General features: G+C 40.3%; 1 protein-coding gene across 1 annotated transcript; it reads right to left on the bottom strand.

The window, feature by feature from the left end:
• Positions 1-1,664: 1,664 nt before the first annotated feature.
• Positions 1,665-12,398, bottom strand: ttf2 (transcription termination factor, RNA polymerase II). The gene is made up of 23 exons (XM_046845869.1): positions 12,264-12,398; positions 12,038-12,149; positions 11,858-11,944; positions 11,714-11,783; positions 9,426-10,370; positions 9,194-9,314; positions 8,253-8,429; positions 8,012-8,169; positions 7,792-7,873; positions 7,248-7,355; positions 6,897-7,047; positions 6,519-6,624; positions 5,847-6,031; positions 5,603-5,756; positions 4,237-4,328; positions 4,073-4,152; positions 3,846-3,982; positions 3,586-3,756; positions 3,404-3,456; positions 3,143-3,296; positions 2,817-2,899; positions 2,101-2,175; positions 1,665-1,972 (listed from the first exon to the last, which is right to left on the bottom strand). Exons 1-23 carry the CDS (start codon positions 12,289-12,291, stop codon positions 1,828-1,830), a joined length of 3,474 nt encoding a protein of 1,157 aa, XP_046701825.1. The 5' UTR covers positions 12,292-12,398; the 3' UTR covers positions 1,665-1,827.
• Between the last annotated feature and the right edge of the window lie 203 nt (positions 12,399-12,601).

Genomic DNA, 12,601 nt, shown 5'->3' with positions numbered 1-12,601 from the left:
AGGAAGGTTTACTATCCAGCTTGAAGGACCAAATGTTAGGAAGGTTTACTATCCGGCTGGAAGGACCGAATGTTAGGAAGTTTTCCTCTTTAGCTCGAAGGACCATATAAGGATTTTCACTATCTGGTGTGCGCTGATCAACCATGGCTGGGAACTCATGACCAGGTCCTATGCCTGAACCACTAGGCTACCACCTACCTGAACACCTGAACATGTCCCTGAGGATGACTAAAAAAAGCCTACCCATATCATTAAACATGTAACTACAAATGGATTTCTGTTAGTGTTGACAAAAGCTGACGGAAAAGCATAGATTTCTTTACAATGAAATTGTGAACACTGAGCGTTCCAGAAAGAATTTGAGTATATAATTTTTGGAAGAATCCTAAATTCACCCTAAAGTTGACTATACACTGTTATGAATCACAACTATACACCACCTGCCTATTATTGTGTTGGTTCCTTTTTGCTGCCAAAACATTAAGCCTCAACAGCAATCACTTCTTCAGCAATTTGAGCTACAGGAGCTCGTCTGCTTGATCGATCCACACTAGCCTTCACTCCCTACGTGCATCAATGATCCTTGGCTGCTCATGACCTTGTTGCTGGTTCACCACTGGGAACATCCCACAAGAGCTGCAGTTTTGGAAATGCTCTGATGCAGTCGTATAGCCATCACAATTTGGTCACATTCATCACCCTATCAGAAACTCTCTACTCCTCCACTACACTCTTAATATACTCTCCTTTCAGAATCACCCCTACACCATTTCTCTTTCCATCAACACCATAATAGAACAGTTTAAAACCACCACCAATTTTCCTGGCCTTACTCCCTTTCCATTTGGTCTCCTGAACACACAACATATCTACCTTTCTCCTCTCCATCATATTAGCTATCTCTCTCCCTTTACCAGTCATTGTACCAACATTTAAAGTGCCCACCCTAACCTTCACTCTCCTACACTTCTCCATTTCCTGCTGTCTCTGTAGACGTCTATCTCCTCAATCTTTTCCTTCGGCCAACAGTGGCCTTATTTCCACTGGCACCCTGTTGGCTAACGATACCTGTGGTGGTTGTTGGTAACCCAGGCCTCCACCTGATCCGGTTTGAAATTCTTATTCGTGATCGTGATCCACATATTTGATTTGGCACATTTTACGCTAGATGCCCTTCTTAACGCAACCCTTCCTATTCATCCTGGCTTGGAACCGGCACTGGATTAATGGCTGGGTGTAAGAGATATATACACACACACACACAGCACATTAAATTGCTTTAAAATTTCAAAAAGAACAATGGTTCTAAACTGCTTTAGCCAAATTAAATTCTGAAATTAATTTATACTTTATTACATATTTACTTTGAAAGGCATTAGAATAATTTACCGTATCAAATTAAAATACAAATATTTTCTTGGTTAAGTAGGATTTATTTACGTAATAACGTTATGCTTTGATTAAGCTCTTTTGTTTCCAAATTTTCCCAATCAATCAATTGTCAGGGTTTCATTTGAACATAAACATCTACCCTGCAATCTACTGCAAACCATAATAATAATTAACTACACCTTCAGAATATTCAGAAGTAAAAGTTCTTGTATCTTAAATATAAATCACAATCTAAAGCTTTACATGAAGAGAGTCAGGTGTCCACATGGTCCTTCAGTTTGGATATATTTATTTAACTTTCAAAACAAAACAGAACAAGATACAGATCAGAAACTGGTATTCAGAAAGTCGACATGGATAAGGTATTGATAAAAGTGCGAGACATAACACAGCAGTCTGACAGGGCCGACTTGGTGAACGTATTCCTGTCGTGTTTTACACACCAAAGATAATCCTAAGATCTGCTAATGAGAGCTTTGTGAAAGAGGACCCAGTTCCAGACAGGACTTTTTGGGCCAGCTCCTTCTTTTTCTCTTGCAGAGAGGAAATCTTATCTTCTACCGTGCCCTCGCACACAAACCTGTGAAACAAACACATAAAAAGACTTATGGCAATAAAATCTGTTGTTCTGCTTGACTAACATAATGAAAATTCCTGCTCTGAGGAAAAAAAATAAACAAACACCCAATAGAGAAGTATAAGACTCACCTATGAATGGTGACATCACGACATTGTCCCACTCTGTAGATCCTGTCACAGGCCTGGTCCTCCAGAGCAGGGTTCCTGTGTAATAATAAATAAAAAAAACTAGCTGCTTCCTAAAACCTGTTTGTACTTAGTAATTAAAAGTTCTTTAAGACACCAACATATATTTCTTCTGGCCCTACTAGCCTGTAATTACAACACTTTAATGGAATAGGGGAGTTAAAAAAGCGCTAATGGACAACAAATTGCACACTTAGTGAAATTTATGCTGTCAAGAAATCCATTGCATGAGATACTCTTTACTCTTCACCTACCCACTGGACAAACCATTTAAGAAATTAAACACAACAGGACACACCGCATCTGAACACTAATCAATGACGAGGACGCAAAGCGGAGTTACTGTTACTACCCTGAGGGGGATTATTTTGCAATAACAGCAAGTAAGTTCCTGACAGCACACTTCCCTTTTCCCTTATCAACCTCTTTTTGTTTGTTTCTCTCTCAAGTTAATAATTTATTGGATAAAATAACAGCACAGTCTAAATTATTTACTATAATTTTGTTATATACGTCCTGTGGAAATCGTCGTTTTAGCTATGATTTCAAGCTGGAGCTACATTCAGAGCCATGCTATTATAGAAACTGAATCATCTGACAAAAGAAAACATCACTGTAGCATAATATGTTAACGTGAAGAGACTTGTAGAAGGTCTTACCAGTGCATGTCTATGAGGAACAGATGATTCCCACCAGTCAGATTGATACCCACTCCTCCAGCACATAAAGACACGAGCATTACCTGCAGAACCCATTGTTTTAGATAATACTCTTCATTTACACGCTTAAAGCTTGTTTAGTATTAAAAATCAGCTTGGGTAAAGTAAATTGTGTAAAATGTCATTTTCTTTGAACAGTTAAAAGCTCTGGTCTGCTGCAAAGACTCTAATGACCTCAGTAGAGAACACTCATCAGACAGAAATGACGTTATTGCTGCAATATACAAAAAAAAAAAAAAAAAAAAAAAAAAAAAAAAAAAAAGCACCTGAGGTCCTTTAGGGTTAGTGTTAAACTCCTCCACCAGGTCCATACGTCGCTTCGGATTCACTGTACCATCGATGACACTGAACTGCAGACCCAGGTTCTTCAGATGAACAGCTACAATGTGCAGCATACTTGTCCACTGGGACACAATCACACTGGCAACACACACACCAGTTTGTCTTACATTCCTCTAGCTAGACAACCCATAATAGGAACGCAATGTGCTCATTATCTATTAATTATGAGGGGAAAAAACAGGTACCTTTTCTGCTTTTTCGTCCGGATTTCTTTTAATTCTGTGAGGATGGCTGAAATCTACACAGCAAGGAATATCGCGCAATATAAAATATATTCATCCGTCATCTTTGGGAAAAATTTTTATGTGTTATGTCAGAATCGGAAAAAAAAAAAAAAATAAATAAAATAAAAAAAAGAAGGCCTCACCTTGGTGCTCTCTCGACACACCTCAAAAATCTCAGAGCGGAACCGGCTCCCGTTGAGGGAAACAGTGTCTTTGTGGTTGGAGTCAGAGGATTCGGACAAAGACAGGCCACACAGCTGCTCCTCCAGAGACAGAGCAACCCCATCTCCCTGAAGCTCCGACTGGTCCAGTGTCTGCCCAATAAACACACAAAATAATTGCTAAGACTAATTATAAATCATAAAGTGTATATACGGTGTGTGTGTGTGTATGAGAATGTGACCTTCTTCAGCAGGGACAGGTGGCAGCAGCATTGCCGGAGGCGCAGCAACAGGGACAGGATGTGGATGGTGCTGGAAACCTTAGGTTGCTGAGAAGAGGACAGCGAATCCTGCTGGGACATTCCAAACTCCTGTGCAACTGAAACACGCATAAGACGCTCATAAATGGACAGGACCTTCAGAATCTTCATCACTGCTGCCAAAATAAAAATGCAAAAATTCTCCAAACCTTTATCAAAGGGATTGCTGCCATCTCCTTGTTTTCTGTCTCCTCCCTCGTGCCTCTTGAGATATGACTGGAGGGTGGACCTGAGGAGGAACTCAGTTTAATGTTATATTCAGTGTAGTGTGTGGCTTTAAAGAGAGGGAGTTTTATACTGTGTTCAACCGTACCTGGACTGTGCGAACACCACATCGTAAACAGACTGCTCATCCTCTGACAATTTCACCCTGTGAACTTTACAGCATCGCTCAGGCAGAGACACCTACCACAGCAGAACAAAGAGAGGCTTTAGACCTTGCTGATAGGTGAACTATTAGCTGACAGGTACAAACACTATATGGACAAAAGTATTGGGACACCTGAATTTTCCTGTCCTATGTGATTCTTCTCCAAACTGTTACCACAGAGCTGGAGGCACACAACTGTAAAGGAGGGATGCGGTATAATAACATTTGGCATTTACCGTAATTTCCGGACTATTAAGCGCACCCAAATATAAGTCGCACCCACTGAATTTGACAAACATTAGTATTTTAAACATAAATAAGCCGCACCTGTCTATAAGCCTACCTGTCTATAAGCCTACATTGAAACAAATGAACTTTACACAGGCTTTAACAAAAGACTGTCTGTTACACGACTTGTATCTAAACAGTAGCCTACCAAAAAAGTCATTGTTCACGGTCTTCCTTGTTCCTTTCACAACTATTTCTCTCGGGAGTTTATCATTTGGCATCATCGTGCGTTTAAAAATAGGAGCCCCCAAACGTGTCCCATGGCAATGTCCCTGTGCACAAAGCAAGTTCTATGAAGATATGCTTTACATGGGCTGGAGTGGAAGATCTTCAGTGCTATAGAGTTCAGACCCCGAACCCTACTGAACACCCTTTGGGATGAATTGAAACATGACTACACCCCAGGCCTCCATACCCTACACTAGTAAATGACTTCACGGATACCCTTGTTGCGGATGAGCACAAATCTCCACACGCACACTCCAGAATCTAGTAATACATCTTCCCAGAAGAGTGGAGGATATTATAAGAGCAAATTGGGACTAAACGAGGAATGCGATGCTCAAAAACGCCGGGTGTCCGCAAACTTTTGCCAATATAGTCTACATGGGCACAAGTCATGGCCAAAAAAAGTTGAAAGCTCACAGGCACACAGCCACAGGCTTCTACAGTTTAGAGTTCTTGATGTTGTGGGCTTCTCTAGAACTTAAAGGCTCTGTGCACAACGTAAGCTCCATAACAACAGTTTACCATGGTTGGAGAGGAAACCATTGAGTAGCCAGCACAGAGCCCTGACCTTAACCCTAATGAACACCACTGGGATGAACATATGCCCTTGTGACTGAAAAGGCAAATCCCCATAGTCACTCCACATCTAGGGGAAAGCCTTACCAGAAAAGTTGTTACAACACCACCAAGAGGAACTAAATCTGGATTGAGAACTTCCACTCAAGTACAGTAAGTTTACTTGGCGCTTGATGCTGTTCAAACAGCTGGGACTTGAATATGCTGGAATACACACCAGAGGCTTGCCTGTCGAGTCTTGCTGGTCTTTGGTTCTGCGCAGCAGTAGGGACCTGGTGAGAATGTTGAGCCTCTCGCCTCCTCGCTTAGAGCCGTTGTCCACCTGAGCTTTCCACAGCTTGTATTCATCGAAAGGAGAGCACCTCAAAAATCTACAATGCATTTAAAAACATATCCAATTGTATTAGTAATGAAACAAAGTATGAAATGCTTGAAAACAATAATACAGAAGAGAGTTATACTTCAGCAGGGAGTACATATCCAGCAGGTTGTTTTGAATGGGGGTGCCAGTGACGGCCCAGCGTGCTTTGGCCCGCAGCTTACACACAGCCATGGAGGTCTGCACTTTAGGGTTCTTGATGTTGTGGGCTTCATCGAGAACCACACGAGCCCAGGCTACACGCAGGAGAGGAGGAAGCTCAGACCCCTAGCCACAGAAAGAGCGTGTGAGCAAATTTGTATTACTCTACAAACCCAGGCATATATATTTAGAACCAAAAATTTAATATATGCCACACTGGGAGCTCATCAAAACTATTCTGTTTTAATCAAACCAAAGACACAGGCAAATAACAACTGATTTTCCTAAGAAAACCTTTCATGCTACTTTCAGGACTCTTTATTTCTAAATTGTCTGCCAGATTTGGAGAAAATAAAAATTTTACTCTAACAGAAATATGGCATTTAGATGACACTGACTGTACCCACCAAACCACAGTATTTTTAAGTAAGATTAAAACGATTTTACGCAAGCCAGCTGTCTGTATTTGGTTAAACTAAACAAAGCTTATTTAAATATGACTACATCTTGCTCACACAGAGACTCACAACATCGTATTGCTGTGAGGGTGTGTTCGTTTGTTAGAAATCATACATACATCATTTCTATACTTCCTGCATTGCGAATTTCTTACCACAGGTTCGGAGTCCTGGCTGGGCTTTTCAGCATCCTCTTTCTGAACTGGGATCTCTTTAGAAACCAGGCTGTATGTGGTGATCACCACATCATGTTCAGCCAAACTAGTGGAAAGAGTATTCACATGTATGACATTTGGCAGATTTACAAAAGTGCTTTAACAGGCTCTATTTCAATAAATACACCTAGATACTGGTTCACTAAGAACACAAATCAGTCGAAAAAAAAAAAAAGGCTTTTAAAAAAAAACACACGAATATGTAAGTCGTGCAAAAATAAATAAATAAATAATAGGAGTACCAGCAAGGCATACAGCCAAAAATCAATGTGAATAAACAGAAAGAATCAGCAGAACTGCTTGGAGGGAAAAAATTACATGCTTGCACTTCTTTGTCTGTTAGGCCCATGGTGGAGATACACACTCAGGCGACTGTTCTTCACGTGTCTCTCTATCTCTTTCTTCCAGTGATGCAGAAGAGAAGCAGGACAGATGATCAGTGTTCCCTGGGATGCCACCAAAGCCGAGTCTAGGCAGAACATATACTTTCAATACGGAAGCCTATATTGTAGAACAATATATTGCAGAAAATGCGTACACTCCCAGCCTGAGAATAATAGGTAAGCACTGACTTATCAGACCCCCGACCCCCTCTCGCCATCCACACCTATCCACGATAACTGTATAAGCCAGGCATGCAATTTCCAGCAACACTGCAGGAGTTCTTACCAGTTTTGGAAAGCCATCCCTCCAGTTGAGTGTCTTTCTCTTCCTTCTTCTTTTGGCAGAGAATGAGAGCGATCATTGTGAGGGTTTTCCCCAGACCCATGTCGTCCGCTGCATTAATGGCAAACGCATTGTGGGGAAAAGAGGAAAATATATCTAAGAGACAACAACTCGAGTCTGACGAGGTTCGTGTGAACATTTCAATAATATAACTGATAAATTCATAAGCACAGCATTGCCAGGAAAACAACTCATTCATATTCAGCTCCAAAGTAAACTTATACGCTGTGTATGACAATTTTTTTTTACCCAACTATTTATTTGACTCGTAAAGAACTTGGTTACATACAGATGAAGAGATACATGAAGAAAGTGATTACAGCTTTCATTTGGAGACCTAATGGCTTTCATGTTCTGACATTTTCTTTTTATTATTGATGTATCTATTAATTCTGCTTTAGCCCTGGCACATGGTCCAATTAAATGTCAGGCTCAATCCAATCATATCACTTTATATATTCAATTTAAAAGAGAAATGACATTTTACCTAGAATTCCCCCACAGGGTTTTTGGGTTTCTCTCCATAGCAGCCAGGCCAGGGCTTTTCTCTGATGAGGCAATAACGTGACCTAAAAGGTAAAAAGATCAATTTCTGACTAATATCATGTCTAAAAGTGCAATTACATTTACCATAATCAACTTCTCTTCATCTTTCATGTAAAGAAAATGAACACAAACATTCGCAGTTATTAAGTAGTGTTTCTGACCTTCAGTCCTCTAGGATCCTGTGCCTCCGTGTCTGTGGAAGGGCATGACTCCAGTGAGTGGTGGAGGTGGTCAATCACCTCTGTTGTGGCATTGCGCACAGCAAACAATCTGTCCTCCGTCATCCTTCCACCATAGAACCCCTGGTTTTGAGGATTCACTGCAGACAAACAGAGCATATTTCAATCAACAGCTATAGAACAGTACGGTACATGCCTGTTTCAGAGGATTAAGCTGAATTACCTCCATAAATCTGTGAGAAGCCCTGACTGAGCTGCAGTCCCAGTGAGCCACTAGTGGAGTTTGGCTGAAAATGGGCTGGAGCCTGTGCCAGGAGAATAGTGCCCCCTGCACGGTTAAAAGGATTGGAATGATTGGGTTTGGGATTCGGCTGGGATTCACTGTCCTCATCTTGAGACCCTGGAAACAGATTATACAATGTGTTTATGCAAATCATCATATATCTATAATCATTTAATTGTTTGGAAGTAAGAAAAAGTGGCTAGACAGAATAATCTTGATGTTTCACACTACACCTGAAATGAAACCGTTACCTTTTCAAGTCCGACCACCCACTGAAACACAAACTGGAAGTCTTAAAAGCACAATGGTGGAGGAAGTACACAAACCATGTAGTTGAGTTGAAGTAAAAAAATACGTTAAGTTAAATATTACTCCAGTAAAAGTTCTCCTGTTAAAATTTCACAAGTAAAATGTTTTTGCCTTCAAATGTACTTCAGTATCCAAAGTACTATGATTTATTATAGTATTATAGCCACATTACTACTACATACTTTCATACATCTCTCCCTCTCTCTCACGCGCAGACTTTTCTGTCCCGCGAATCCGAATCTCTGAGCGTTTCTCGCAGCATTCTCTCTTACTCCCTCTTACATAAAGCCAAAGTACATCCTCGATGACCAAAATTCACTATTAAAAGTTTTTTTATCTACTCATAAATAAAAAGGAACAACTGGTTTCGCAAAGTGTAGTTGACAAAGATATTTGACTTTGAAATGTAAAAAGGCACAGCAGTAACATAAGCTACATTATTGGTCCTAGTGGAAATGTTTATTGAGGAGACTCTGATGCTTTTGAAGGTAATCAGGCAAAATAACTGATCCATTTGTGAATCTTCCTGTACAGAAACAAATGTAAATTCCATTACAAGTCAGTATTCTCACCAGTAGGAGTAATGCTGGTCAGACTTAAAGTCTCCAGAGCATCTTCTAGCTGCTTCACTTGGCTCTTCAGCCTCTCTCCTTTATCAGGCAAAGCAGACACATTAACCAATGACAGAGTGGCCTAGACATACATACAGATAAAGAGGAAATGGAAAGATAATTACGTTATATTAGAAAACCTTTGAAATAAATCAGTAATCTCAGTTTGTCACATAAAACACAGTAGCAGTACCTTCTTTTGTTTAAGCTGGGTTGTAATCTGGTTGTGGAGTGCTCTCGGGTCTTCCTCTTCACTTTTACCCTTCGAAATAAGCTGGAAGCCTGGGTAGGAGGTAAGGGGTTTTTGCAAAGGTGCAGCTGGAACTGAAGAAGTCTGCTGAGAGCCTGGCTGAACCGACACCAGCTGGACGTCATCGTCATCGCTCCAGTCCCCGAAGGGTGATTTTACAGTTTTCACTTGGGCAGTGTTTACTACAGGCTGAAGTGGACTTGAAACACCACCGTCTGATGTTGATCCTGGGCTCGAATGACTCTCTTCGATATTTGTTGGAGTATTTTTAGAAACATTGGCAGGTTGAAGTTCTGCATTTGATGTAGACGTCTTCCTAGATGTTAATTTAGAACCTTGTCCATCAGATTTCTGCTGTGGATCTGTCCTTTCTTGCTTGTCACGGATTTGAGGGCTCTGTGATTTAGTCTCTTTCTCAGTTTGCTGTTTATCAACACTTTCAGACTTACTGCTACTATGAGAACCCTCAGTAGCTTCTGCTGCTTTTGCCGTCATCTCACTACTGCTGTGCAATTTCTTGTCCTCATCTGATGAGCGCTTCTTTATCTTTATTCCAGGAGGAAGTTTTTTGTCTCTCCAGGATTCAGAATGCGCAGAACTCGTCGCTTTTCCTTCCCCGGTGTGCGCGGCGTTTGAGTTTCTTTTGCTGTCGGGTTCTTTCTCTGCTTCCTTTTTGTGCGTTTCATCATCGCTGTTTTTCTTAGTGCTCTTACTTTCTACAGACATTTCCAATGTCTTTGCCTCTCTGTTATCTGTCTCTCCTTTTTTTATCTTTTTCCACTCTAAGCTTTTGTCTGCTTTTTCAGGGGCTTTGAAAGGATTTCTAACAGGAGGTAGAACAGAAGGCTGTTTTTTGTTCTCAGACAAAATATTCTTCTTAGTGCTTTTCTGTGAAAAACAAATAATACTCGTTTTATTTACACACGTAAACACGTACCTTCACAACTTACTATTGAATTCTGTCTCTCGACTACTGTGTAGAACAACATAATGCTTTTTTTTTAAAGATCAAAATTACAGTCTGAGCGCTAAAATTCATTCCCACAGACTGAATCTGCTCTCTGCAAACATTAATACCAAATTATGCAAGATATCTGCAGTGTGATAGTGACATTTATTAAAGCATATTGAGCTGTATTTTACATAAAAGATCTCGGTTGTGTCAGCACAAACAAAGTAGATGTTCACATATAATGTGTTAAAGCTGATCCAATACACTCCTAGGTCATGTTTAATACCAGGGGTGGACAGTAACAAAGTAAATGTAATTCGTTAGTGTACTTAAGCAGCTTCACTACATTTCAAAGTCAAATATCTTGTGAAATCAGCTGTTCCTTTTTAGTTATGAGTGAAAATTTTACTAATCATGCATGCAGCAAGCCACCAATCAGGGTAGAGCACGCTCTGTTTTGAACTTGTTTTGATTGGCGCTTGGTGGTATCTACTTATCACCAACATACAGTTCAGCATCAAGCAGAACATTTGGACAGCAATAAATGATGAAAGAAACTCCTTGACTCTGACTTGCAACAACACCTGTGGCCTAATTTGTGCAATTTCTTTTAAAGTAGTTAAAAGGTTTTGGGCTTGTGATCATTTTAATAAAAATTAATCAGTATTTGACTCTTAATAAATTAATAAATTGTTGTGCTGAGAGTATTTTCGAATAATCTGAGTTAATTAAGCAAAGAGTCTTGGGACAAAAATGTTAATAGGAACATTATAGCCATAATAAATCATAGTACTTTGGATATTTAAGTACATTTAGAGGCAAATACTTTTATGTTCATCTACTGTACTGTATAATACACAGTCGGTCTACTGGTGGTGCTATTTTGTGTTTTGTGTATTTGTCCTGCACGGTCTTGTATTGTCTGTTTGCACTGTCTTGTCTTGCACCGTTTGCACATGGTTGCAATTTATGTGGTGAGGACATTTATTTTAGTCCATAGCTCTGTGTTTTTCTGTTATGCAGCTTTATGTTGTTGTATGTAGCACCAGGAATCTGGAGGAACGTCGTCTCATTTCACAGTTTACTGCGTCAGCTATATAGGGTTAAAATGACAAAGCTTCATGACTTGACTACTTTCAAGTGAATGTTCAAAGTGAGCACTTTTACGTTTAGGCAAGCACATGGTTTGTGTACTTTATCCACCACTGGTTTATTCCATCCCAGGTTTGCATTGAAAAGCATACAGAAAGAATAATACAAATCAAGAATAATGTTTTACCTCAGTCCATGGAACACTTCCACACCACTTCTGTCCCTCTTTCTTTCCTACTACACAGCGATATAACAGCCTAGATGTGTGAGAAGTCAGGATATTAATGAGGAGCAGATGATTAAAGCAGTGTGCACATCAGAACCATGTTACCTGTAAGTGCCCTGTGCTGCATTGTGGATTAACGTCTGAAGTTCAACCGCGGCGTCTTCATGACGGAGACAGTGAGAAGGTGGAAATCTGGGAATTGGAAAGAGAAAAATTCCATTTATACATCACTTCCCACACTGCGGTGTAGTACAGTGTATTATTCCTGTATTTCACAGGACTCACTCAGTAGCCTGGGTGAAATCACACGGGGTCGCGTCTCTCCCGGTGCACACGTAGAAACTTTTCCCCTTGTTCGGTCCTTCCTTTACACCAGTCTTCAGAAAGCAGATAGTGCCTGAAAATGGAGTTGTGTGTTTGCTAAGTTAATATAAGTGTGTGAGAGTGAGTGTGTGTGTGTAAACTTTATTCATATTATATTTTGACTCCTAAACTACCATTAGTCACTTACCGTGTCGTTCACAAAGTACTTTCTCCATTTCGCGAAGAAAATCGACTATAAATAATTGGATTCCCTGTGACTAATGACGTTCTGTCTCAGAAGGGGCGCGCTGTCGCACTCTTGATGACGTTTCTCCCAGGGAAACCAATCCGAAGTCTCTCGGAAAGAAACTCGGCTGCTGATTGGTTCAACCACCCACGATTCAAATACTAAACACGATCAGAATCAGAAAGAGCTTTATTGTTAAGTATGTTTGCACTTACAAGGAACTTGTGTTGGTGAAAGAAGCTTCCAGTACACAGACAACAAGACAGAGATAATACAAATAAAGATATGTGAATAAAAAT

Source organism: Silurus meridionalis, chromosome 3, assembly GCF_014805685.1.
Source record: "Silurus meridionalis isolate SWU-2019-XX chromosome 3, ASM1480568v1, whole genome shotgun sequence".
Classification (NCBI taxonomy): Eukaryota; Metazoa; Chordata; class Actinopteri; order Siluriformes; family Siluridae; genus Silurus; species Silurus meridionalis.
The sequence above is the reverse complement of the archived record's forward strand: the minus strand, read 5'-3'. Positions and strand labels throughout refer to the sequence as shown.

What these genes read in the sequence shown, in the direction of transcription:
- ttf2 (XM_046845869.1), bottom strand. Translation starts at nt 12,291, where the DNA reads ATGGAGAAAGTACTTTGTGAACGACACG. An exon ending in GCCAGGACTCCGAACCTGTG is followed by an intron (nt 6,032 to 6,518) that starts GTAAGAAATTCG and finishes TTCTGTGGCTAG; the next exon opens with GGGTCTGAGCTTCCTCCTCT. An exon ending in GTGGTGTTCGCACAGTCCAG is followed by an intron (nt 4,153 to 4,236) that starts GTACGGTTGAAC and finishes GTTCCTCCTCAG; the next exon opens with GTCCACCCTCCAGTCATATC.